The sequence below is a fragment of the Melospiza melodia genome, chromosome 2 (assembly GCF_035770615.1).
Source record: "Melospiza melodia melodia isolate bMelMel2 chromosome 2, bMelMel2.pri, whole genome shotgun sequence".
Classification (NCBI taxonomy): Eukaryota; Metazoa; Chordata; class Aves; order Passeriformes; family Passerellidae; genus Melospiza; species Melospiza melodia.
In genome coordinates, this window is record NC_086195.1 from 138710557 (window position 1) to 138733353 (window position 22797).

Consider the following 22797-nt stretch of genomic DNA (forward strand, 5'->3'; position numbering starts at 1 on the left):
ACCAAGTCTTTGTTGAATATCTCTTTCCCACTTTCACACAGTTTTGGGGTTTTTTCCTTTGGGCATTGATAGTTCTTTTCAAAGGGAAAAATCCACTGTTGATTCTTCCTATGACCTTCAGAATCTTTTTCAGCCTCAACACCCTGTCCTAGCCCTTCCTTAGGGATGTAGGTCAGGAGTCTCCCATTCACCAGTGGAAACCTGACCAATTTTTCCTTAGCCAGGGTTGTTTACACTCCTGGATGTGCCCTTTGGGGACAGGTGGAAATCTTTGAGGTCCTCTCCCTACTATCCTTCTTCCTGACTCTTGCCTCTCTTTTGGAGTGAGGTGCTTTGCTCCTCTTCTTTGCCACTACTGTTTCTTTTGCTACTTATTGATTGTTTTCTTCAGCTTCACCACAGTAATGCCTCCTCCTCTCAGCATTTAACTACCAAGAAGTGGGTTTGAATCAGCAGCAGAAATATTCTTTCCCAGAACATAATTAGATTCATGGAACTCATTGCTGGATCTTATATTATAGATTAAAAACATAAAAAAGGTTAAAAGACATTGAAATAATTATGGTGGGCAGGTTTACCAGTGGCTGTAAAGAGATGATTCAAACACAACCTCCATCTCACAAAGTCCTAAACCCTTGACTGCAAGAAGCTGAGCAAGGTTTTCAAAGCTTGGTTTGAACCAAGCTTTGAAAACCAAAGCTTTGGTTTTCAAAGATAGCCATGGTTTCCTATGGTCTTTTCTCTTCTGGCCATTCTGGACCATCCTATAAAATATTTCACAAAGTTAAAACAGTCTCAAGCCATCCTCAGAATGTTCCTCTGAGCTGCTGACAAAGAGATGTATTTCACAATGTCTGGGCTTGTTTCACAGCCAGCTCCTCATTCAAGTCATAGAATCATGGAATGGTTTGGGTTGGAAGGGGACCCCAAGGTTCCTCTGGTTCCAGCTCCCCCGCCATGGGCAGGGCATAAGACACCACAGAGGCATTCAGGTACCAATTCAGCCCCAATTCCATCAAACTCTACCAGGCTGAGCTCTCCAGTGATGGCACTAAAACTGGAAGGGCAGAAGAATTACCTGCCCATCAGGTGGCGTCTGTATCTAAAATGTTTGCTGAGGGTGAACTCCAGATATGGGACTGCCTTTGACATTACATCTAGTAGGTGTATGCCAAGAATTTGGCTTTTTACATTTTTGTCACATACATACCCTCCTTTTTTCTTTTTACAGATATGCTAATTCTCCATTGGCAGTTAAGCACAATGACCTTTCAAATGCAAGCTGTTGTGCAAAAACAGTAGAAATTCTATGCCAGTTTACATATATATATATTTCTATATATGTAACTACTGAACAAGGGAAATGGGACTAATGCATTTACAAATCACTGTGCAGATTGATCTTAAATCATTCTTTGTGGTATTTCAGCATTTGTGAAGAAAACACGAGGCTTAGCCAGCAATAATGCCTGCATGAAACCGTGTCTGCTATGTTTTCTTGCCAAGCAATCCAGTTTTAGCAGGTGAAGAATCAGTCCCCAGTGCTTTTTGCTAGACTGAGAATCAGAGGAGCACACTCAATAGTTGGCCTCATCTTTTCCACACATATCCTTTGTGTGATCAAAAAAGATCTTCAATACATGAGCACTGCAAATTGGTATTTTTCAGTGCCTTCTTGGAGCTGATGCTGAGGTTATTTCTCGCATACAAAACAGATTTAAAAAGAAAAATCGCACTGCGGGAAGGGCTTGTTTAACAAAAGCCAAGTTTATCTCATCAGCTGCGTAGCTCAGCAGGAGTGATTTGACAGAGCACAGCACGAGCTGGGGGATTTTATTTTGGGCTGGCTCGGTCTGATCCTGTGAGCTGAACACCCGTGAGCAGCTGGGGAGCTTTAGGTGAAGCCCAGGGGTGCTGCAGGAAAGATGCAGCGTTTGCTGTGTGCTGCAAGGCTGCTGGACAAAGCCAACCCCGCACCGTGAGCACGGGAGCTTCTTTTCTAAAGCACATTCCTGAGCCAGGCTAACACCGTGTGAGTGCATCTGCCAGCAGATGACTGCAGAGAACAACAGCTACAGGAGAGTCCCAAGGACAGAACGTGATCCAGCCTCTCCATGCCGGAGCTCAAATCTCTTTTTGCTCATTTGACAGGCCCCATTTGAAATGTGTTTTTCTAAGGATGTTCTATAGAGGGATGATGACAGCTGCAAGCTGAGAGCTAAAGAATGTTTTGTGTTTAGCCAAACATTTTCTCTGTGCCTTAGCATCTTCTATGTGTTTCTTCTTCTCTCCTTTATAGCCTACCCCAAGCTGTCTCCTACACCAAAATTAGGTGCAATTAATATATTCAGTTCAAAACTACTGCAGCTGGTCAGATGTGGGCTGTACTGACCAACATTTTTTTCTGCCTTACACCAGACTGATACAAGACAAGAGAAAGGCTTAAAATACTCTCAGGAGAGGAAAAAAAAATTCCATTAGTCTGAGATGCACTTTACAGTCACTGTCAAGATGGCATTTCCATTTGTGTATCAGAAATTCAGATTCTTTCTAAAAGAGGGAAATGATATGCAAACAATATTCTAATAGAAGACAAAGACTGGGATTTTGAGTGCACAGAAGAAAGATTTATTTCAGGTTATGGTTTCCACAGCAACTTTTCATTTTATCCCTCATGTGTCTATCTGTCTTATAAGGTCTTTCACAATATTTATATATAATGAGATGTTCTGTTGATGGGAAATTATTAAGAAATTAATTTCTCAGGGAAAAAAACCCCATAACTTTTCCTGTGTATATTCACAGCTTCACACACACACACAGAGCAATGTAACTATGAATCAAGATGTTCGCATATAGGTGTACATTTTTATTTCTTCTATCTATAGCAGCATGAAATTGGCAGCCACTGTTGATTACACAAGAATGACAATGATGAAGGGTGTGATACTAAGTGTAGCTGGTAGATATTCAGACCTGGAGGCAGGCAGTGCTCCTGAAGGTATCAGAGCTTTGCAGGCACTAACTTGCCTGATTAAGGAGGCAGCCCTAACAATACACTGACTGGTGGTGTTGGATTCCAGTCTTCCTGATTTGAATATTTCAAGCAAGTTGCACAAAAAGATGAGCAGCCAGACCAGAGCTTTTCAGTAGCTGGCTGGTTTGTCTGTTTATTCCACACAACACTCCTCTCACACAAGATGGAGTGAATTACAAGACATTCATGTATAAGCACGTTGTTCTGCAGCATGTGGCCACATGTTTTGCACAGAAGAGGGGGTTGCACTCTTCAGAGATCATAAATCTAGCACAGAAATTATTTCAGGGGGGCTGTCCATGTCTTCTTTTTCAGATGCACACATGGAAATCTAAAATATAAGCACAGCTAGATACGAGCATTATGATATGACAATATAAACACTGTTGGACTGTGGCAGAAGTGAGACAAAAATCAATCCCAAAAGCACTTAGCCCTGTTTGATCAGCAGTACTTATTGACAGCTGAGAGAATAGAATGAGTGGAAATGAAATTTTCAGAGCTCAGTACACAGTGATGAGATTAAAGTCAGAAGACCTAGAGAGCGACCATGGGCATAAAAATGCCTTAATAATGTAGAATGCGATGTTTACAGCATCCTCTTTCCTATTATAGCTCTGCTGGTGACTAAGCCTTGCCTGGTGCACTGACCTTGGCTGGCTGCCACCTGACAGAGCCCAGCCAGACACTCTCTCACTCCCCCTCCTCAGCACAACAGGGGGAGAAAATATGATGGAAAAGTTCATGGGTCGAGATAAGAACAGGGAGGTCACTGGTTAGTGTCATGGGCAAAGCAGACTTGACTTGGGGAAATTAATTTCTTTTATTAGCAATTAACAACAGAGTAGGATAATGACAAATAAACAAAATTGAAACCACCTTTGCTCTCACTCCCTTCACAGATTTACCTCATATTCCTCAGCCGTGCAGTGGGGTGGGGAATGGGGTTTGGGGTTCTTCACCTCCACCACTCCTTCACACAGGTCCTCTGTTCCAGCAAGTTCCTTACCATGGATAGAGTCCTTCCCAGGCTGCTGTAGGTCCTTTCCATGGGATGCAGTCCCTCAGGAACAGATTGCTCCAGTGTGATTTCTGCCAGAAAACCCATTCCTGCACGGATCCCTCTCCAGGGTCACAGCTCCTGCCAGAAGTGTACTCCAGGATGGGATCCCCACGAGCTGGAGGTGGAAGTCTGCTCCTCCATGGACCCCCATGGGATGCTGGGGCACAGCTGCCTCACCATGGTCTCACCAGAGGCTGCAGGGGAATCCCAGCTTTGGTACCTGGAGCACCTCCTGCCCTCCTTCTCCACTAACCTTGGTGTTTGCAGTTTCTCACTCTCACAGTTTTCTCACTCCTCTTCCTCATGGGTGCTGCAGAGTGCATTAAATATTTAGCAAAATTTCTTCACTGAAAAGCTGGTCAGGCATTGTAACAGACTGCCCAGAGAAGTGATGAAATCACCATCCCTGGATGTGTTCAAAAACATGTAAATCTGTCACAGAGGAGCACAGTTTAGTTGTGACCATGATAGTGCTGGGCTAATGGTTGGACTTGATGATCTCAGAGGATATTTCCAACCTTAACAATTCTGTGATCCTGTAAGACAGATGTCAGCCAAGAACAAATAAAAATGCTGCATATAATGCATTTGGATTTGGTAAGTGAGCTTAGATTCACAGAACTCTAAGAACAGAAGATGTTTCTCATCAAAAGCGACTAATTTCGTATTATGCATTGGAGAAAAAAAAAATGAAGGAGATCTGGAGTAACTATGTCCCTATGGAGAAGTTCAGTGAAAAGCAGTAAAAAATTCCAAAACAAGTCACTGTTTGAAACCTCTAGTTGCACACATACAAAAGGCAACAAAATAAGGAAGAATAAAATTGTACTTGATGCCAGAAAGAGAAAGAAATAAAACTAGGTAATAAAATACTTGGAGAACATAAAAATCAATAAACTGAGAAAACTAGTGCATGAAAAGATTGGGGAGGAAAAAGAGAAAATAAGGTACTTGCTTAAAGAAGCATCATTAAGAGCACAAGTGCAAACTACAGCAGGACCGAGAAGTGATAGGAAATGTAGAAAAAATCCCACTTGGTTAATTCCTGAGCTCCTCACTGCCTCCAGCACATGACAGGTGTATACAGACTGTGGACACAAAATCAAGGAGCTGACAAGTTATCATTAACAGCAAAGACTTCACAAAGTCAGAAAGAGCAGGTCACAAAGACATCACAGGTGTCACAGTTATGAGAGGAGAACCAAGGAAAGCATTATTTTCTCATCAGAGAGGAAAAATTGTGGCAAATTGATGCCAGGAAGGTTAGGCAAAACTTAAAGCTGCAACTTCAAACTTAGTAAAATCTAGCTCTTCACTGAACTGGCAAATGCCCTTTGGACATCTGCTCCATTTCCAGAGTCTGTAGGAAAATTGTTCACCTTCATTTCAACCCTGGTGTTGAAATTTGTGATTTTAAACAAATATTGTTCATAATCTAAAGTCATATTCCAATTTATGAGGCTCTAAACATAATGCTTTGTCACCATTTTTTCCATATTCAGTGAAGAGAAAGAGGCATCACAACACCTGCTATTTCCAGAAGACAAATTGTTCATAGATTAATCAGAAAGCAGACATCATCATGATTACAAAGAGTGTCCTATGAACAATGTGAGTGAAAATCCACACAATAAACAGGAGCATTTTCATCTATAATCACATCTGGTGCTAAAAAGCTCAAGTGACATTCGGTCAACTGTGCATTTGACTAAATAGTCAATCTGAAACAGCAGTGTCACGCTCCCAGGCTTTTTAAAAAATGTTTTTCTTGTGACAATGTGCAAATAGTTGACTCCAATTCCCATCACTTTTTAGTAGCCCTCTCAGAATGATTATTCAACAAACAGTCAGCATTTTCCTACACGTTTTGGCAGTCTAAAATACCTGCCTTGATTAAATTTTCTTTCAGTGCAAATAAAAAGAGTACGGTCACCAAAAATGTACTCATAATTAACAGGGAGGTGAGAGAAATCATGATAAATATAAAAACATTTCAAGTTGCTTATTTTTAAGACCAAATTGTTATAAGACACCAAACACACATTTTGAGTTGTTCTTTGGGTTACACCAAGCTGCCTATCCCATAGAAAAGCAGCATGACAGAAAATATTTAAGTGATTTATTTCTGATTCTCAAATACTCAACAGACCAACTCATGAGCCCAAGAAGCATGGCACACATGGCTCTGGTCATGGCAGGCAGAGAGGAAGCCACCAAAACCCACGCCAGGAGCTTCACATAGGACAAAACCCTACCATTTACCAGTCATAACCAACAGTGAAAGTACCTGTAAAAGCTTTATTGATGTCCCAGCCTTTCTTACAACCAGCCCCATAGCCACATTATTCTCTTTGGCCTGATAACTTCTATTAATCATACACAACAAGCCTAAAAAGCATAAGGGCAGTTTTATTCCAGGATAGCTCATGTCATTGCCAGAGCACCTCATTTCAGATCTAAGTCTGCTCAGAATTTCTACATTAACAAAAGGGCTGACACATTGCAGGTGACTGGGCCAATTCCACCAAATACAAATTAAAGGTGAAAATAAAGATATGAGTGTGAAAACCATAGTTTTCAGCCAGGACAAATTATCACACCTTCAGAGAGCTTTCTCCCCACACACCATCATCTCCCTGTCTAGCTCTATCTTTTCTGTCTCTATTAGATCTCACCCTTCAACATCTCACTTGGGGCAAAGGATTTGAGGAAAAATTACATTACATCCTAATGATCACAGCACACATGCACTGTGATTCCCAGAACCAGGCTGCTCCACAGCCTAACTCTCTTAATTTTAACAGCCCTGTCATCCTTGGATATGGCTGCAATGATCCAGCTTCTGAAAAAGGCACAGATTGCTGTAGCTGTCCACAAAACCAATGCATGCTCATTTACCACACTGAGAAAACACCAGGTTTATACCTGACCGGGCAGTTCCTTAAGCAACAAGAGACTTTCCCTCTATTTCAGAAGCTTCATGTCACAAATGACCCCTCGACATCACCTTGGACTGAGGCACTGCTGCGGATTTCACCAGAGCTACAAAACACTTTCCCTCCCTAGCATCATTTCAAACCTATTTGCACTACTTCCAAGCTGTCACTTATTTCTCCCAGAGGTTTTACACATGAAAAGGGCCTCTCCCTTCCTACAGAAGGCATGATGATGCTGCACACAGCTCTGAGACCAACCCATCACTGACATCCAACACCACAGGAAAGGCTTCGCTTGTCCACCAAGCCTGGAAACCAGCATGGCCTCTGTAGGTCCTTTTCCTTAAGGCAGAGAGCCATTCTTCATGCCTTTCTGACTAAAATGAAAGGCTGGAGTGATGTCAGCAGACATCCACGTCTATTTAGAAGTGATAAAGTGCAATTAAAAGGCACTGGGAGATGCTCATGCCTAAGAATGCTTATGGAGCAGAGATAACTCTGCAGAAAGAAGAAGGGAAAAGGCTCCTCAAAACACACATTTCAGTTTAGTTACTGCTGCATTAGTGTTTGGAAGCTCTGACAGACCTGACCAATGAAAACTGAAATTAACAGCCACTCTGTGGAGGTTTTTTAGATTGGGGACAGAAGATGAAAAGAAATAAATGGTGTGGTTAGGGTTGTCTTTTTTTCCTTTGTTTTAAACAAGCATACCACCTGCACCTTATACAACTTAACATTTCTGTTCTCAGTAAAACCATTATGTGATCTCAGCTTCTCAGAAACTGGTCAAAAAACATTTTCCCAAATAACCACAAAAATCCTTCTGGTAAATATTTGCATGTTTACATTAAAGAGTGTCCAAAAATTGTCCATTGCTGTTTCTTATTTCCATATCCAGTATAATGTAAAATTGGTTTTATTTTCCATCAATTAGTAATGCAAACAGAAAGATTAATTGAAAAAGAAATATGTTAAAAATACGAAGATGTCAAATATGAGGTTGTCATCTGTCATTGCAACCAGAAAACAAAACAAGCAAAACCCCTAAAACTCTCTCATTTGGGCATTTCTGTTAGATGTATTGCTTTGACCTTCTGTGTTTTGAGGTCTCCCATGCCACTTTCAAGTTTCCAACACGGAACTTTACAGTGAATCCAGTTGTAAAAATTGAAAGAAAAGTGCTACATTTTCACCAGCAGTCTTTTACTTACTGGCATAGAAATATGTCCATCATTGTTTTGAGGAAAGTCAGCACATACATCAGAGTCCATTTTCTAACAAAATTAAGGTATTTCCCTAATTCAATCTTTAAAATTTCCAACTTTCTCTAGAGCTGTACTGATATTTAGAGAAAGAGAAAAGAACTTACTAAAGTAAGTAAGTTGTCCACCATCGTCAGGTCACTAAAGACAAAGTTTTTTGGGGGTAAGGTCTGAGGCTTAAGAGCTGAAGTACAAGTTTGAGTACCTGGGTATCATTAGTAGCTGAGCTGGCTACTTGTGCCTACACTCTCCTAATCTTACATAAATAGATCTTGGCTTGTAATTCACATAGCTGCTCTCTGGAAAGTCAGGAGGATTGACTGCTGCTCTTCTTGTATGTGGAGGTGGGAACTTCAAGGCTCTAGCCTGCAACAGGAAGAAAAACATGCACCATTGAATTACATTGTAGAATTTTGTGGGACTGTCATTCCTATAGATCCCAAACTAAAAGCAAAGAGCAGAAGAGACCTGGTAGGTAACATTACTGTTGCAAAAGAAATGTGAAGTGATTTCTCTGAGCTCTCTGAGCAAAAGGGTAGAGCACAGAGGGTGAAACATGAACTGGCAGACAGATGCAAGAACAGCCTTCACAAAGCCTCAACAGGACAGCCTCTGAAATTTTTTTTCTTAATATTGTTTTTTTCTTAATGCTGTCTTTTCAAAAACAAATTTTGAAAGTTGGTATCTACAGCAAAATAGATGAAAATGAACAATGATAGCTTCTCTGAAAACAAAACAGACAGACCACAAACAATCCAATTTAGGCACCTAAAATCACTGGATGCCTTTGATCTCTGCAACTCCCCCTCTCATCAATGAAATTGTCCTGAATGCCACAGAAAAGCATATCAGGAAATTAATCATTTTAACTTCAGAGCACTCTGACTGGTTTGCAACCAACAGGGCACACGACCAAGCATGAGCAGAAAACAAAATAGGAAATAATTGGTCTTTCCACGTGCATTAAGTGAGGCAGAAGCCCTGTGGAAAAGCAGCACATTTTCATTTTTGTTATATATATATCACAACACACTGGAATTACAGAGTGAGTAAAAGTTGTGGTGGCAGATTTATCCCTGGTGTTTCCTGGCTTACAAGTATATGAACTGCCACATAAAAATAAAAGTTTCATGAAGGCATGTCTAGTTCTATCCAATCTTTAATCAGGCAAGCTTCTTCCATTAAGAATAAACATTCTTAAACATCTGAGTAAAGACTACTCTGTGAAGCAGAAATATGAAAATATTACATTTTGGGAGAAATAAAACTCAGCATTGTAAATGTAACTTATAGACAGGAAATGCACCACACCCCTCTCTATCCAGTGCTCAAACAATTGCTCAGATACTCTGATTGTAAATGAAGATAGGGCCATCCAAACAACAGACATTCTCACAGATGATGTGTTCCCCGTCCCCCCCCTCCAAGTGCTCACAGAGGTGTATGGGGGGTTTGTCAGAGCAGACACATTGCAAAGAAATTCCAAGTTTTAGTGAAGAAAACACCGAAACCTGCAAAGCACGCACACACAAAAAGCCCACTTACTGTAGAGTGTTCTGCTGGGCCCTGTGCCCGTTTTCGTAAGCAGTAAGCTGAAAGGAGGATGTCAGGAAGTTAGAGTGGTTTGATGGTGCAGCTATTATAGCTGGGGTTCTTCTCTAGCTGCCCCCAGCTCTTGAAAGACTTTCTTCAAAATACAGTTACTCTCATATGTTAAATTTTTTTTTTACACCCTGCTCTTTAACGCGCTCTTATTTTATTTTCCCCTTTGTTGAAACTTTTGGTCATACTGGGTGCCCTGGTTTCTACTGGGGTAAAGTTGATTTTCTTCTTAGTAGCTGTGTTTTGCATTTAGTATGAGAAATTAAACAAATCAGCTATCTAATATGCCCAATACACAATTATCTAAAAGATATCAAACTATTTGGCCTATTCTTACACTTGCTCAAGGGAAAAATTATCACTGCTCATGGAAACAAAGATAGTTTCTGTTTAGTCATTAGTTTATGAACTGTCATTATTAAATACAGAATTCTGTGCCAGTAAATGCAGAACAAACAAAATTATTCTAAAAACTTAAAGCCTGCCCTATTATCAGAGAGAACCCTCTTCATCCTGAATGAATCTCTGACTGGTCTGTAATGCATTAATACTACAATACCTATGGCTGTTTCAAAACTCCAGACTTATTTTAAATTGCTACCCCTCGCTTTATTATGACTCCTCCAAAAGGACAGTGCATATATGAACATTTTCCTCAACCCTTGCCTCCCACCTCAGTCTCAGCAATAAAGTGCATGTCCTTGTACCTGCACATGGTCAGCAATGGGATTGCAATGTATTTCAGATTCAAAAGACTCACCTCTGCACTTGAAAATCAAGCATAAAGTCAGACCAGTGACAGCAATGGCACCTGCAGCTGCTCCTGCCATCAGGACGTAGAGAAGCATATGGGAGGTGTCTGAGCAATGAGAAAAGAGAGCAGGTTACAGAGCTGGGTGTCAGTATCCATGAGTCTGTGACATAACTGCCTACCTTGTCTGGAAGGAAAAGCTAATCCTCTGCTTCCACACAAAGCAGAGAGCAACAGATGAGATGTCTGGATGCCAACCAGCAATAAGAAGCTGCCTCACACTCCCAGTCATTTGTGTGCACAAACACATTTTCATTTTCAACTCATCTGCCTCTACATTCTCATTTTCTTCAAGTACTCCTAGCCCTGAACAACTGAGCAGCCACCCCTGCAGAATGCTCTTATTAATGAATGGTTTATGCTGATTTCTGTTCTTCATGCCTCTACTAGCAGAGATACTTTGGTGATATGAGCACATCTTTAGCTGCTCTTATAAATCCTTACTGCAATAGCCTTCCAACAGGTTCAGCACAGCCAGAGAAGCTGAATTTTGGCCTTTACTACCTTTGGAACACTTGCAAGTCACAGACAGACACGCTCCAAGGAAATTTTCTCCACGCTATCACTACAGTGGAAAAGCTGGACAAAAAGTTGCGAGGAAGTTGCTTTTAAATTCTTTCTTGTTTCTTGCTATCCTCCTCTGATTTAAGTGGCAAGAAATTACTTTCTCTCAAGTCTCTTTTGCCTGTAACAGTAATTGGTGAATGATCTCTCCCTGTCTTCACCTTGACCCACGAGCTGGCCATTGTATTTTTCTCCCTGTCTTGTTGAAGAGGAGGGAGCAATAGAGCAGCTTGGAGAGCACCTGGCAGCCAGCCAAGGCGAACCCACTGAAAGCAGAATAAGGAATTCTTGTAAAACAGAACAGGAATTGAAATAAAAACACACTGAGAGCTTCTCCATAGAGTGCCACAAAGCATTTGGTGTCAAAATCATTAATTTATCTCTCAGCATGCACTAGGACTTCACCTTTAACCATGGTACCCTATCTCCAGAGCCCTGGCATTTAGTGAGAACAGCTGCACAAAACAGCAGAGAGGAGCCCAAGACACGATGAAAAGCAATCACCAAACAGCATTATTTACATCTCAGGTCCATGACCAGAGTCTGGTTCATGGCTGCGTGGGTGACCAGGCAGGTGACAGAGGGAAATGAGCTGTTGGCCCAGCCAAAGTAGCTCACTCTGGTCACTGTTCCATTGGGGTGATGGAATTCCTCCTCAGAGCTGCGGTTGCTTGCAGGGATCCAGGAGATGTCAGCAGCTGGCTTTCCTGCAGATGCCTGGCACACAGCCACCCTGCTCTTGTCATGGGTCAGAGTCACTGTAGGAGGCACTGCAAAAGAAATTTTTAAGAGCCACAACCATTATTTCTATTCATAGGTTTTATTTCTATTCCATTTTTAGTATAAAATCACCAGCTAAGAAACTGAAAAACAGGTGGTATTTTTTACATTGTATGACCAATTTGTAAGATTTTAAAATAATTTGAAATATCAGCACATCTTAAAGGAAAAACAATACATCAAAAAGTCCAAGGTGGACACCTCAAAAACTAGCTGGCAGCATCCAAAGTGCTGCTTCTTCCTGTTTGCCAAAAGGTGATGACAGATTAACAGGAGATGGGATGACAGAGAGGGGTGGATTCAACAAAGATTTACAACCTCACTGATGAAAAGGCAAATTGTTGAAGCTTCAGGTAGAATATTTAGGGGTTTCAATATGTAGAATCAAAAATCTGATAGCAGGGAAATAAAAGAGGAATTGGGCAAAACTGTTCTGCTTGAAGTCCAACAACTCATATTCTGCATTTGGCAAAACAGGGAAACGCTCACACAACACCTAAACATTTATCAGAAAGGTAGGATTCTGCAGGGAAGAACCAAAACTACTCCAAAACCCAAATCCAAAACAAATCAATGACCAAAAAATAGCAATTACAGAGTTGAAAAATTAATTTTTATGATTTTTAGTTATATTGAGATGGCTTAAGTAATATAGCCAGAACAAAAAAAATCTTCCCTTTTTGTTTTATGGAAACCTAGATATAATTTACCTGACCATATTAAAAAAAAGATGATTTGATGTATTCATTGTGCTTCCTAATATTCTTTTGTTCCTGCCTATGTTGCAAATAGACTAATTTAATTTTTATTTTAGTGATGCAGTCTTACCTATCACAACCAGAAAAGAGAGAAAATGAAAATTCCCTTCAGTGTTGGCGAATTCACAGGTGTAAATTCCCTCATCCTCGAGGTCCACAGGGTAAATACGAAGTGCAGGGTCACTGCCAGGTGAATATTTCCATGTGATCCTCTCACTGCAGTTCAGGCTGCTTGTCTTATTGCGATCCCTTCTATAGGACAAGAAGCAGCAACTTGTGCAATTCCTCTTCCAAATCACCAGCAGAGAAGGCACCTTGGAGATGTTGGGGCAACTCAGCACAGCTTCACGGCCAATCTCCACACTCACCCAGTTTTGAGCTGTGTAAGATGAAAAAAAAGACATTAAAAAGGTGCTTCAGCCATTGTAAAAGCACAGGAAACCCTTGCCTTCATCACCCTTAAAAATATACTTCCTGACCGTACTGGCAGCTTTGGGGCACTTATTAGTATTCAACTTGCAGATCCACCTTCCTGAAGTTTGGAAGTGCAGCAGAGATGGTGCCTTTTTGCTGTGGACACTGATGCTGACAAGCTGCAAGTCCTCCACCTTTATTTTAGGCAATACATTTCTATCACTTTAATATAGGGTTTGAAAATTTGATGGGGAGGGCAAAATTCATTCTTAAGGGAAAGGAAACTACTTTCAAAAATGTATTGTGCTCCTGAATTAGATACCTTGCTTCAAGTGCCAGTAAAACTCAGCATAGCTGTGGAACACACCCCTGTGGCACCAACATCACTTGGATCAGAAGTTTAGTAAGAAACACGTGGATCCCTTTTATTCCAGAAATCATAGCTCTCCTGCCATTGTCCCAGCTGAACAGGTGTGTCTTTAGATGACCAGTTTTGGATTCCTATCAGATTTATCATTCTGTGCCACTCTGCAAGGCACTCAACTATTTTGCCAGCCAAGGTGACATTGCTCTTTCCATTCCCACAAAACAATAGGCAAAATTTGCTCTGCTGTACTATGAACTTTCAATGTCCTGGAAATACAGAGTACCAAACAGTGCTACATGCAGTTTTGGATCTTTCTCACTTACCTTCAACCAGATTGATTGGCAAGAAAAGGAGCACAGCCAGAACTGCCCATTTCTGAGCCATCTTTAGCAGAAGGAATCAGCACTGCAGAAAAGGACGGCAAAGAAAATGGCATGTAGTCACAAATAGTTGTGCTCATCCCTTCAAAGAGAGCATGTAGTAAAACCCATTTCCTTTGAAAGCAGGAGTTCTAAACAAGACCCCATGTCAAGTGTCATTCTTATACTGAAGAAAGTAAGGAGAAACAAGGTTGAAAATTAAAAAAAAATTAAAATTAAAATAAAGGAAAAAAAAAAAAGGCAAAACAACAACAACAACAAAAAAAAAATCCCAAGCAGATTTTTAAAATCCTGGATCTCTGCTACCACTCAGGATCTAGACTTCATCAACTGTTTGGCAAAGAAATTATAATTATTCCTAGCCTTTGGATGCTATTAATTTCTTGAAGAGTAACTCCCCTTTTGGAGCAGAACAACCAGAACAAGCAGAACAAAAAGAGCAACCCTCCTATTTGCAAGGGATCAAAATCATATGAGTTTGTTTCTTGCTTTCATAGGCAGGGTGAACTGAAGAGGCATCTAGTAACTCCTGCTGTTCTACAACTATCTAAAGCTTTTAACAAACCATGCCTTATAGATGCTGCCATTTCTATCTCTTCAATAATTTACTTTCTGAATCAGGTACCCACAGCTAGAGATGATTGGAAAATTTTGCTCCCACCCCATGGGAAATACTGACACGACGATGTTTTCATTCCCAAGTCAAAGATTTCATTTCAAATGTGAAACAAACCACGAGAGGATGCCTGGTGCAGAGGAGAGAAGCCACAAGGCTGCCACATGTGCGGCATAGGAAGAACAAAAGCTGCCACAGGCCCAAGCCAGATGCAAGAGATGGTGTTTTCCTTCACACAGGGTGATGCAAGTGCATGTTCAAGTCACCGAATCACAGAATGGTTTGGGCTGGGAGGCACCTGAGGGATCTTCCAGTTCCAAACCCCTGCCATGGGCACTTCCACCAGAGCAGGTTGCTCAGAGCCCCATCCAACCTGGCCCTGAACACTTCCAGGGATGGTGCATCCACAGCTTTTCTGGGCAATCTGTTCCAGTGCCTGACCACCCTCAACAGAATTGTTTTCCTCACAGAATTGTTTTGCTCACAACTCTAACAAAGAATTGTCATGCATCTGGATGAAAATCTTTCGCTACCAAGTGGTAGAAAATACCAACACAACCACGTTGATCTATATTCTGCTTCTAATGTGTAACAAGCAATGTAATTCTTACATTAAAAACATCTCAAATTTCACTTTCATTCACATAAAATCTTTGCCATAAAGGAAATATTTTGTTTCATTTTATTCAGCACTGTCAGAAGTTTTGGGATTTTTTTTTTCTTTGCAATTTGGATGCATTATGCATGCAGAAGTTTCTTTCAATCAAAACTGTTTCAATCTTTAAAAACTGATTTTTTTTAACCAAAAAATATTAAAATATACATTTTGACCAGACTTATGTACTGAACTTGACCCAATTTGCAAAGAATTTCTCGGTCTCTTTCAAAAGGAAAGTAAAAGAAAAAATAACAAACCTTCCACAAATTCTATCAGCAAATTCAGTCTTCACCAATTTTGATGAGTCCATAAATATTCATAACAGAATATTTTCATATTGGAACTTGTCCCAGAGAAGTATCTTTTTTTTTAAATGCATTGAAATCTCATATATGTGGTTTATTTGCTCAAAAGAACAGGCATTAATGATTAAAAATGGGACCTTACAGAAAGGAGAGAGTATATGACTCTCTTTAAATATTCATGGGTGAAACACAGAATTTAATCTCCAATTTTTAAAATTCACAGCCCTTGAACAGTTGTGCCTCTGAGCGAGAAGGAACTCTCAAAATCCATAAAGGCACAACCAAGCAGAGATGAATCAAACCCATTTAAAAGTAGCAAACGAACACTTGGTGGCTCGCCTTGTGTTATTGCCTTTGATGGAATTAAAATGCCTCAACAGCTGCATTAAAATAAATTAAATTTTTTACCTTAAAAATAAATTAAATTTTTTACTCAGCCTCGGAGGCGGTGGCTGGCACGAGACCGTGCGATACGTGTGCCACTCTTCCTGCTCGGATTCATCCCAAGGAGAGCTGAGGCTGGGGGAGATCCACTCCCTTCAGGGGCTCCAGAGGAGCCCTCCTCGCCCCAGGGCCTGGGAGGGGAGCAGCAGCAGCTCCAGCGTGCCCTGGTCTTCCAATTCTCCTCCTGAAGGGAGACTTCAGCGCTGGCAGCCGCTCCCACGGGGATCCCAGTCCTGAGGGCTGATTCCAAGGCAGCTCCTGCACACAGGGAACTGCAGGGATGTACCTGGAGCTCCCCTCCCTCTCTGTCCCCACCAAGAGCCCAAATATAAGTGCAAAGTGGGAACTAGCTCAGTTTAGGAGATTCCATCCCTGTGTTCAGCTCTATGGTTCATTAGTTTCTTTTTGTTGTTGCTTCTGAGACTTTCACATGCAGCTGATTTTTCGTACAGACAGATAAAGCTTCCAGCCCCCTCCCCCCTTGAAAGAGATGAGTCAAAAAAACCCTCTGCCCTGAAGAGGATGTGGCAGGGTTAAATTGAGAGAAACAAACTGCTTTGTGACATGGCAAACAAGTCACAACCTTAGCTGTCTGTTGTTACACATCACACACCAGCCACGAGCCTTGAGCTATGAAAGCATCAACCTAAAATCAGGCAAGTACATGCGATGTCCAACATGATTTAAATATTTGCTAACACAGCCTGAAAAGGGAAAAGGTCAGGTATCCATCAGTGCATCAGTTGTCACCACAAGTTTTTAAAGGATAACCATTCTGTCACAGAGCCATTCTCGGGTTTACCTCAGCAAAGTATGGTTTTGTTTTGAAGTGAAAGCACATTTTAAAGGGTATAAAAGACTCTGTCTTAGAAGGCACTCTGTTCTGTCTAAGATGTGTGTCTTTGGGAAAGGAAGGGCTGGAAGGGATGGCAAGAAGAGAAAGCAGTGGCACGCATCTGCATCAATTCTCTTATAAGGGTAAAGTAACTGCTCTGCAAATGAAGGCTGTGTTATTTAAAATCCAAATCCACAATTTTGGCAGTCAGAGCAGCATCAGCATCTTCTCTGCAGTATTTGATGTTTCTACCTCATCACCAAGACCACACAGCACCTAACTCAAAAGCCTGCAGCTTTTCTGAAGTGAGAGAAGCTGGTAATGCTGTATTTTCAACATCCCCAGGTCAGCCTCTTCTGCTCCCGTTTCTCCCTACCAACAGTTCCTCTGCTGGGAATTCCTCAAGTCCCTCCACTGAAAATGAAACAACAAAAGACTTTGAATGCCCTGGGTGGAAGACAAAACATATCAAAAGGGGCAGCAGGTAGACACTCCCAAAGCTGAAATGGAAAGCTCTGGGGGGAGAGGAGAGGCTCTGCTCTTTCTCTGTTCTCAGCCATCTGTGGCTGGCCCCTGACAGTGCTGCTGGGTAATGGACCTCTGCCTTGACCTCAGAGCCTCCTGGTATTTTTATTATCTTATACACCCTGACCCTGAAAACTGCCCTCTGTATTCCTGCACTAGCACAGCACAACACTGTTAGCTCTGTCAGAACCTCCATGGATCAGAACCTCCATGGTGCATTTTCTTCTCACACTCTCTGTCTCACAGTTGCTGGCATCAGTTGAAACCAGAGATTATTTGAAATTTAGTCCCTCCAGTTTGTGAGCTAGTTTCATTCAGTTCCAAGCTACAAAGCTTTCTCTGCAAAATGGGAAATAGAGGGTGGATGGCTTTCTGAAAGAGAGAATTAGGCTAATAGAATCAGCTCTCAAAATAATCACAAGCAAATTTCAAAACAACTGTAAAATTACAGTGTTTAGGTAAATATACCTAAAGGTAAATAGTTTTGAAATTTCCTCCACAGCAAGACAGAGATTTGTGCCATCGATTGAATTCATCAAGATAGCAGTATTTAGAGTAATACCAGCATTACAAATTGTGGATTTTTCCCCAGGGGAAAAAAATTTGTCATACATAGTAGCTGTAATTCCAGAAAGCAGTTGGGCATCTCCCTTCTTCTAGGATATATTTACCTTTTTATCACTAGTTCATCTGGAAAATAGTTTAGTCCCATGAAGTTATAGCACAAGCCAAGGCATATTCCTCACACCTGCAGCTGCCTTGCAGGCAGTCCCTCAGGGAGTAATCCAGTGTTGGGAAGGGGCAATAGGAGCAAAGGATGAATGTGAACAACATTCTGGTAGCTCATTCTCTTCCTTCCAGAAAGAGAGAAGACATTTGCTTTACATTTTCCATTTTATGCAGGAAAATAAAAAAAACAGTTCTTGTACCTAACACCTTGACTTTCCCAGGTACAAACCATCTGTGGCTCTCACCAATGTCAGCAAACAGATGGGGAAAAGCCCTGCTGGTAATGCAGCCTGTAAAACCTGACACTTCCTTGTTAAAATATCCAGAGGCAATTATATCACAATTTGCAGAGATCAGGGAAATGAATTTCTTTTTTAACTGTACCTGACTGCACTGGGCCAGCAGGGCCATGCTCAGCAGCTTCTACTCCTGGCCCTAGAGAATCCCCTTATCACTTGTAGGTCTTCAATCTCAGGAGCTTCTCTCTCAATCCCAGCACTGCAGCAGACAAATCTGCCTGCCACACATATGTTCATCATCTTAACTGCTTTAACTCCTGCCCCTTGTGGGCCTGCTGCTTTTTGCTGCTGATTTCCCAGAAAAAAAAAAAAAAAAAACCTGGGAATTAGCAACCCACAAGTGTAATTACTGCTTTCACAGCTGTGGATAGCCAGAGGAAAAGTCTTCCATACAAGTATTCAGGTATGAACAGAGAGGAGATGGATTATACCTTCATGTTTGACTCCTTTAGTAAGCATCAGGATGTATCTCAGACTCCATATAGGAAGGTTTCCTCCCCATCTTTCAGACAGAAGTACTGGCCTCCCACAAATTCCATAATTCCAAACATGGAGTTTGGAATGATGGAATTTGCATGATGGAATTGCACCACACATCCGAACTGCACATAAAGAAGATACAAACATCAAGTAATTACTGCTTTAAAAAATCCAGAAATAGCAGAAGACCTGGTGTCCAGCAGAAATTAAACTCCAGGTAGTCCTTCCTCACCTGTCAGTCTGTCCTACCTGTATCATCACTAACCATGGTTTAGAAAGTGCTAAGCAGGGACTTACCCAGCCTCTCTCCTCCAGCTCTTCACTGCTCCTTCCCCTTCACACTTCAGGAAACATCATTTTCTCTGAAATCTACAGCTTCCCCATTCCATGGACAGCTGGGAAGATCCTGCAAGAATCCCCAGGAACCCCCATCAGCTGGGAGACAGCTGCTCCAGCCTGAAGGAGCTGCATTCTCCTCCCTCACTGGAGTCATTGCTCAGAAGAAGATATGTATTTTACTTATTTATATAATTAAGGAAGGGAAAAAATTGTCCCCTGTGTTTATAGAGCAGCTGGATCAACACTTACAAATATGAAATACATACTGCTCTTATATGGCAAAGGAGGAATAGTTTTCTTTCATTTTCCTTTCTGTGGGTTTTTTTTTAAGTGAAATAAACTGGTTGTGTAACAAAACATACCTAAAATAGAAACCCACATCTATATTTGAAATAACTACACATCCCACCTCTCAAATACCAAGCAAAGTCATGACACCAGGATCAGGATGCCATTTATCACTGCCTACACTCTTTTGGTGTGGCGAAATATCCCCACAGGGGATGCTTGTCCTTTTTCCTTCCCCACCATATAGGTTTCTTTGCTGTCACAGACTCCCTTTCTCAGAAGCCAGGTAGCTCTGTGTCACTGGTGCAGAAAAATTCTCCCTGGTGGTTTCCAGTGAAACTTCTCACCTCATTTCTCTTCTGGTTACCAGCACTGCTGGCAGATTTTAAGATCTGTTTGAGGCAGGATGATGCAGGAGAGTGGAGTAGCTGGGAGGAGTCCTACAACATGTCCTTATCCAGGTTTCTGCTAAGCAAACTTCCCCCCATATTTTGTAGTCCAGTGGTCTGCAGGTGAAAAACACAGAATAATTTCAGGTCATGTCCCACAGATTTTAATGCTGTCATGGGACTGTGGGTGGTGCTGATAAAAGATCTTCATTTTCCCATCTTCCCAGAGTGGTTTGAAGTACAGCCCAGAGGGGAAGCTCCTGATGACAGGGTGGCAGAGCTCCTCCAGACTGGGAGAAGATGCACATCATTGTCTCCTGATCCGGTGTCCAAAGGCTCTGTATGAAAGGTTGAGGCGCAGCACTACGGCACAAATGAGAGAAAGGAAAGTAAGATGCGAAAAAACAACCAAACAAAAAATCAACTAGCAAGCAGAACGCAGAAGTGTCAGAAAGAGACTCAGAAAGCCTCTAGCTCCCCACCACAAGGACTCTGCTGAATGTAATTCGTGCCACAGACCACAACCTGTGAGGGCCACCCCTGCCCTCAGGCCTGTACAGGCTATGTACATACATGGGCTACAGCCATATGGCTGTGTCTGTGCACAGCTAAGGGCTCACTTAAAATACATGAACAAACATGTCTTAATCTGCTAAAAGTGTCTGTGCTGTGGCTATGTCTATATGCATTTCTACACACATGAATATTTTTTAAAATCCTTATATAGACGTACTTTATGCACACACTTGGAGCTGCTGCACTCACAGCCCTCTGACACAGCAGGAAAAGTTAATTGGCTTTTTTGCAAAGTCTCCTCCACTAGAAACCTGAGTTTTGCGCATTGCTTCCACGTGGTTTGTTGTCAGAGCTAGTTTATGGCTTTTGTAATGAAAGTGTCTCTGGAAAAATGTGATTTTAAAAATGCATCCAAAGGGACAAACTAGAGGCCACTTGGAACTATACAGGCTTCCAACAAACCTTTTTGAAGAGGATGATCTTCCCCAAATAAAGTAATTCCTCATGTAAAGAAGACAACCTGTGGACAACTGGTGGCATTTTACATGGGGGATACCTGCAGCTGAACAATGAAGGGAACAACCTCACTCAAAGTCCAGATTCAGTGAGTCCAGCACCTCTGCTCCATCAGGGTTATGTATCTGTGCTGCAAAACTCCTCCAAAGTAGTTTTAATGTAGTTAACAAGGGCATAAGGAACATATGGGGTGAGGGATCCTGGCTGAATGCATGCCTGGACAGCTGTCTTGAAAGTGCATTTTCACCAAAAAGAAATTTTGATCTGGAAGCTTTGGAATAACAGCCTGTATTTCTTTACAGGCTCTAGAAACATGTACTGCACAATCTACTCAAAGTTGTCTTTTCCTTGTTTACATAGGGCATTTCTGAGATGGGTAAAGAACTGTCATTCTTTCCTGTGAAACAGAGAGATGGCATTGCCCTGGCATGGGACAAGAAACAGGCACTAGAGATTTCTGAGAAAAGAATTCTGATTTTCCTGAAAGAAAACCCATCTCTGGCTCCACCCTTGTCAAGGACAAGGAGACGTCATACTGGCTTGTGCAAGAGATTTCTATTTGGGAAAATTAGTGTTTTCTTACTCCTGAAGGACATTGACAGAACACCTTCCCCACTCTCCTCGGGCTGCATTATGATTTAAATATGTTCATTAAGCCTTGGCCTTGATGAGCTGCATCTAGGCTGAGCTTATCAGAAACAATGTCTGTTCCCAGGAACCAGTTCTTTTGGTTTTTAACAAACAGCTTTGAAAACTTATTTTTCTTGCCCAGATAATCTGAGTTTAGGCCTAAGCCATTGGCCAAGTTCAGGCCTAAGTTTGGCCAGGCAGACCTCTCTGAACATTGGGAGGGCTTTCCTTACTCCTTTCTATCCTTATCTTTCTCCATCTTTACCCTTTTGCCTCCCCAGCCTCAGTGTAGATCATTTGTGGTTGATTTTAGTTTGAGATTGATTGATTTTACATTTTAGCATTTTTGTCTGTGCTTTACCCATCTAGTAAGCAGTAGAGTGAGCCAACACATTTTCTCATACTTTCACTTTAATATTAAACCTGCTTTTGCCAATTCCTTTGATTCTTTGAGCCACCTAAAACACCCATTTTTGACCAAAAAATTAGCATTTCCTTTTTACTCACATCACAGAATTCCTAGTCTTGATTATGAGTCTTCCATGACAGAATGTGGCTGTATAACAGCTGATGTTCCTAATAGACAGCATGCACAGGTATTTGGAGCTGGGATTTCACTGGGTGTGTTTGTGTCTCCAGTTACCATGGATTTACACTGATGCTCCCTCCCTCAGTGTAAAGTGCCTCTCTCTGGTGTGTTATTACTCACAAACCTGCTGCAAGCACCTTGTTTTTATGACCTCTCAGCTCAAGGACTCATATTCAGAGTTGTTGCAAAGCAGGATATTTGGAAGCAGCTTCTATGCCTATACACAGCATGGAATACTGAATGCCAAGGAGTTTAAAATCCCCCTGAGCTCGAGAGAACTGCCTCTTTAAAATTCCTACTTCATCTTCCAGTGCCTTGCAAAAACGAGAAAAACCCTCCTTATTCTCTCCACAGCTATTCCTCGTAGCTGCCAGGAGGTGGAAACATAGCTTCACCAACCCAGGGAGAAGCTGATGTGCGGTTGTGCAGCGCTCTGCCTGCTGAAGAATGGTGCTAAAAATATCTGCAGTCCAAACTGGCTCCCTGGAGCCCAAAACACAGCATCATGCAGTGCTCCCTGAGCCCCTCCACATCCCCTTTCCATCCTAACAAAACATCTCTACTGCGTGCTATGGGTGCTCCTAAAGCCAGATGTGGCTTACACATTTATTTCAATATGAATCCAAAATCAGGCTGCCTGTGATTGAAAGGCTCTCACAGCAGCA

At 41.6% G+C, this 22797-nt stretch overlaps 1 protein-coding gene across 5 annotated transcripts in view; it reads right to left on the reverse strand.

Annotated features, from left to right (window-relative positions):
• Positions 1-3836: 3836 nt before the first annotated feature.
• The window catches only part of LOC134414872 (cell surface glycoprotein CD200 receptor 1-B-like), a 29705-nt gene continuing 10744 nt past the window's right edge, over positions 3837-22797 (reverse strand). For 4 of the 5 annotated variants that reach the window (XM_063150087.1, XM_063150085.1, XM_063150084.1 and 1 more), the window contains 8 exons: positions 19840-19998; positions 19163-19271; positions 13918-13999; positions 12884-13192; positions 11797-12045; positions 10661-10759; positions 9844-9890; positions 3837-8664 (listed from right to left, as the gene is read on the reverse strand). In XM_063150087.1, the coding sequence (XP_063006157.1) occupies positions 8530-8664; positions 9844-9890; positions 10661-10759; positions 11797-12045; positions 12884-13192; positions 13918-13978 (900 nt within the window). In that variant the 5' untranslated portion in view covers positions 13979-13999; positions 19163-19271; positions 19840-19998 and the 3' untranslated portion in view covers positions 3837-8529. The remainder of the gene's footprint in view (positions 8665-9843; positions 9891-10660; positions 10760-11796; positions 12046-12883; positions 13193-13917; positions 14000-19162; positions 19272-19839; positions 19999-22797) is intronic. The other variant, XM_063150088.1, reaches the window with a different exon arrangement.